The sequence below is a fragment of the Etheostoma spectabile genome, chromosome 24 (assembly GCF_008692095.1).
Source record: "Etheostoma spectabile isolate EspeVRDwgs_2016 chromosome 24, UIUC_Espe_1.0, whole genome shotgun sequence".
In the NCBI taxonomy this organism is placed as follows: Eukaryota; Metazoa; Chordata; class Actinopteri; order Perciformes; family Percidae; genus Etheostoma; species Etheostoma spectabile.
Genome location: NC_045756.1, coordinates 5,857,997 through 5,860,570, shown reverse-complemented (window position 1 = coordinate 5,860,570; position 2,574 = coordinate 5,857,997). Strand labels below are relative to the sequence as shown.

At 43.4% G+C, this 2,574-nt stretch overlaps 1 protein-coding gene across 1 annotated transcript in view; it reads right to left on the bottom strand.

The window, feature by feature from the left end:
* LOC116673928 (FERM and PDZ domain-containing protein 4) overlaps window positions 1-1,618 on the bottom strand; it is a 57,579-nt gene extending 55,961 nt beyond the window's left edge. The window contains exon 1 of the mRNA XM_032506305.1: window positions 1,404-1,618. Within this exon, the coding sequence (XP_032362196.1) occupies window positions 1,404-1,453 (50 nt within the window). The 5' untranslated portion in view covers window positions 1,454-1,618. The remainder of the gene's footprint in view (window positions 1-1,403) is intronic.
* Window positions 1,619-2,574: the final 956 nt, after the last annotated feature.

Sequence of the window (2,574 nt, the reverse complement as noted above, 5' to 3'; positions counted from 1 at the left end):
TGTGTGTGTGTGTGTGTGTGTGTGTGTGTGTCAGTAAACACACCATCCGGTTGTTGAGGGATGACATGAAACAATTGATTTTTCTCCTGAACCCTACATCCTGCAACACACTTGCACTAAACATCCATTAACATAGTGGACAAGCACATGAAGCCACATGCATACAAATACGTGGGCAAAATTATAACATTTGATAAGACCACACCTCACACACACGCCCCTATCTCCCAGCAGCCAGCTAGCTAAACCCCCTCAATCCATGATGTAATCTCTAAGTGTGTTCAGTAATTACAAGGTTCTGGATTTCTCTGCCGCTTGGAGCCACCTCAGCCTTACGTAACGGACGACTCACGTGCAGTCAATTCACTGAGCAAGATTACAATATGGCTGCTTTAAAGCCTGCAGCTAGACGGTCGCCACTAAATCCAGCAACTCGCTCAGATCCGACACGATAGTCAAGAGACAATGAAGAAAAAAAGAGGTGGTGATGCTTTTAACCTCAACAAGATGAGTAGCAATAACTCTAACGGCCAGTCAGCCAGTCAGTCAGTCAGTCAGTCAGTCAGGTACTTTACACATCAACAATCCTCATTAAAAATATCAAAGATCTTCACAGAGAGTTCTTTCAATGTGTCATTTTGCATCCTATTCACTTTAATCGGATTAGGGATGCGAAATTGTACAGTTGAACACCCTGTGACACAATATGCATTCATAACAATGGTTTGACAACACACAGTATTAGCAGAACGAGACAAACACTCCTGAAAAATAAGAGCAATTTTCTGCAGTAACCTCATGTATTAGGTTTGCGTAATTATAACCAGTGGTGGAAAGGAAGCTTGTGAATTCTCAAAGAGTACACTTAAGTACTTAAGTACAATTACTTTTATGCCCATTTTATGCAAAGCCTACTGGTAACACTTTCTCATTCATATTTGGTAAATTGCTAGTTAAATAAACTTTAGTTAAGTTATTTTACTGTTAAACAATGAAATGATTATTATTACTATTAAGAAAAAACGCATTGACCTAATCATCATTAATTCCTGTACACTACATGTTTTAAATGAATAAAAAAAAAAAAGCAAAAGGGAAGGCATCAAAAGACCAATTACCTAAAACGTTCCTGAAACAGCACAACTGTTCATAAAGAATCTGCGACCCTGAGCAATAGGCCCATAACAGGCTCCAACAACCAGCAGTAACCTCCATGCAAACCTCCCATGGAGCTTGATCAAAGAAACCCTCGCTAAAGACCGTTAGAGCTCTGATTAGTGGAGTGCTGAAAGAGGTGGCAAAGGCTCAAAATGTATCTTCAACTCAAAGGAATTTTGCATATAGGTTCAACACGGCCATGGCGTTTCCCACAACACAGCAAGCATCAAGGGACCAGAACTTACTGGAAGGTGGGTAACATCCCAGGTTCGTCATCGTCGTCACACGGCTCCATCCTGTCAGCCGGACCGGACAGATGAAGGAATGAACTGGTGGACAGAGTGGGATCGACGCCCCGGCCCCACCACCACCAAAAGGCTCAGAGCGTCGGAGAAAGAGCTCCCGTCCCTGTCCCTGGGTCCAACTCCTCCAGTAAAAAAAATCCACTTCCTCTAAATCTCCGTATATAAAAAAGAAAAAATCCCCAAACTCAATTTTCTGTGTGTGCGTGTACATATGTGTATTTTTGAGTGTGTTCCTGTTTTTTGTGTGTGTTTTTTTCATTCCTAGCTTGGTGCCAAATGTTCCAGCTTAGCACCGCTGTGCAGCACCACTGGTGATGGACTTAGCCAGGGCATCTGGGCCAGCGGGGATAAACTCCATTTACTCACACACATAAATGCACACACACACACACACACACACACACACACACACACACACAACACACACACACACACACACACACACACACACACACACACACACACACACACACAGTCATGCGGTGTGAGATCATGGTGGACAATGATGGGAAAACCTCCCCCACACGGTGTCATCAGAGAGATGTTAAAATGTGTGATATACTGTGTGTGCAGCACACTCACACACACACTCCCTGTCCCCACACACAGAGCGGGTGGATCAATGCATGAACAGATGTGTGCCAACTTTAGAGCTGCTACTAAGAACAGAAATCAGCAGCTGTACTTACAGTGAGCATGTGTGTGAGCAAGTGTGTGTGTCAGACACAAAGATGTCTGATGCCTCTCAACCCCTATGCCACAGAGCAAGGATGTGTGTGGGACACACAGGAGACATTACATTTATAGGTGTGTATGCATACATATGTGAATGGATGCGAATCAATGATTGTGAAAGGATTCTCTCCGGTCAGAGCAGGCAGATGTAGGCTGTGCCCTTGGGCATAGGGCAGACAGCGAGAGATTAACACAACAATAATGTGTGTAGAATATGAGAAGGACACACCATAATGGTGCCGTTGTCCTTGCTGACTCCGACTGGTGACAATAAAATATGATTGTGTACAAAGTAATAAAATAAAAATGCATTCACAACCTATCACATAAACTACTTTTTCCCTCCCTTTTCTCTCTCGGCCTCTGTGTGGAGAAG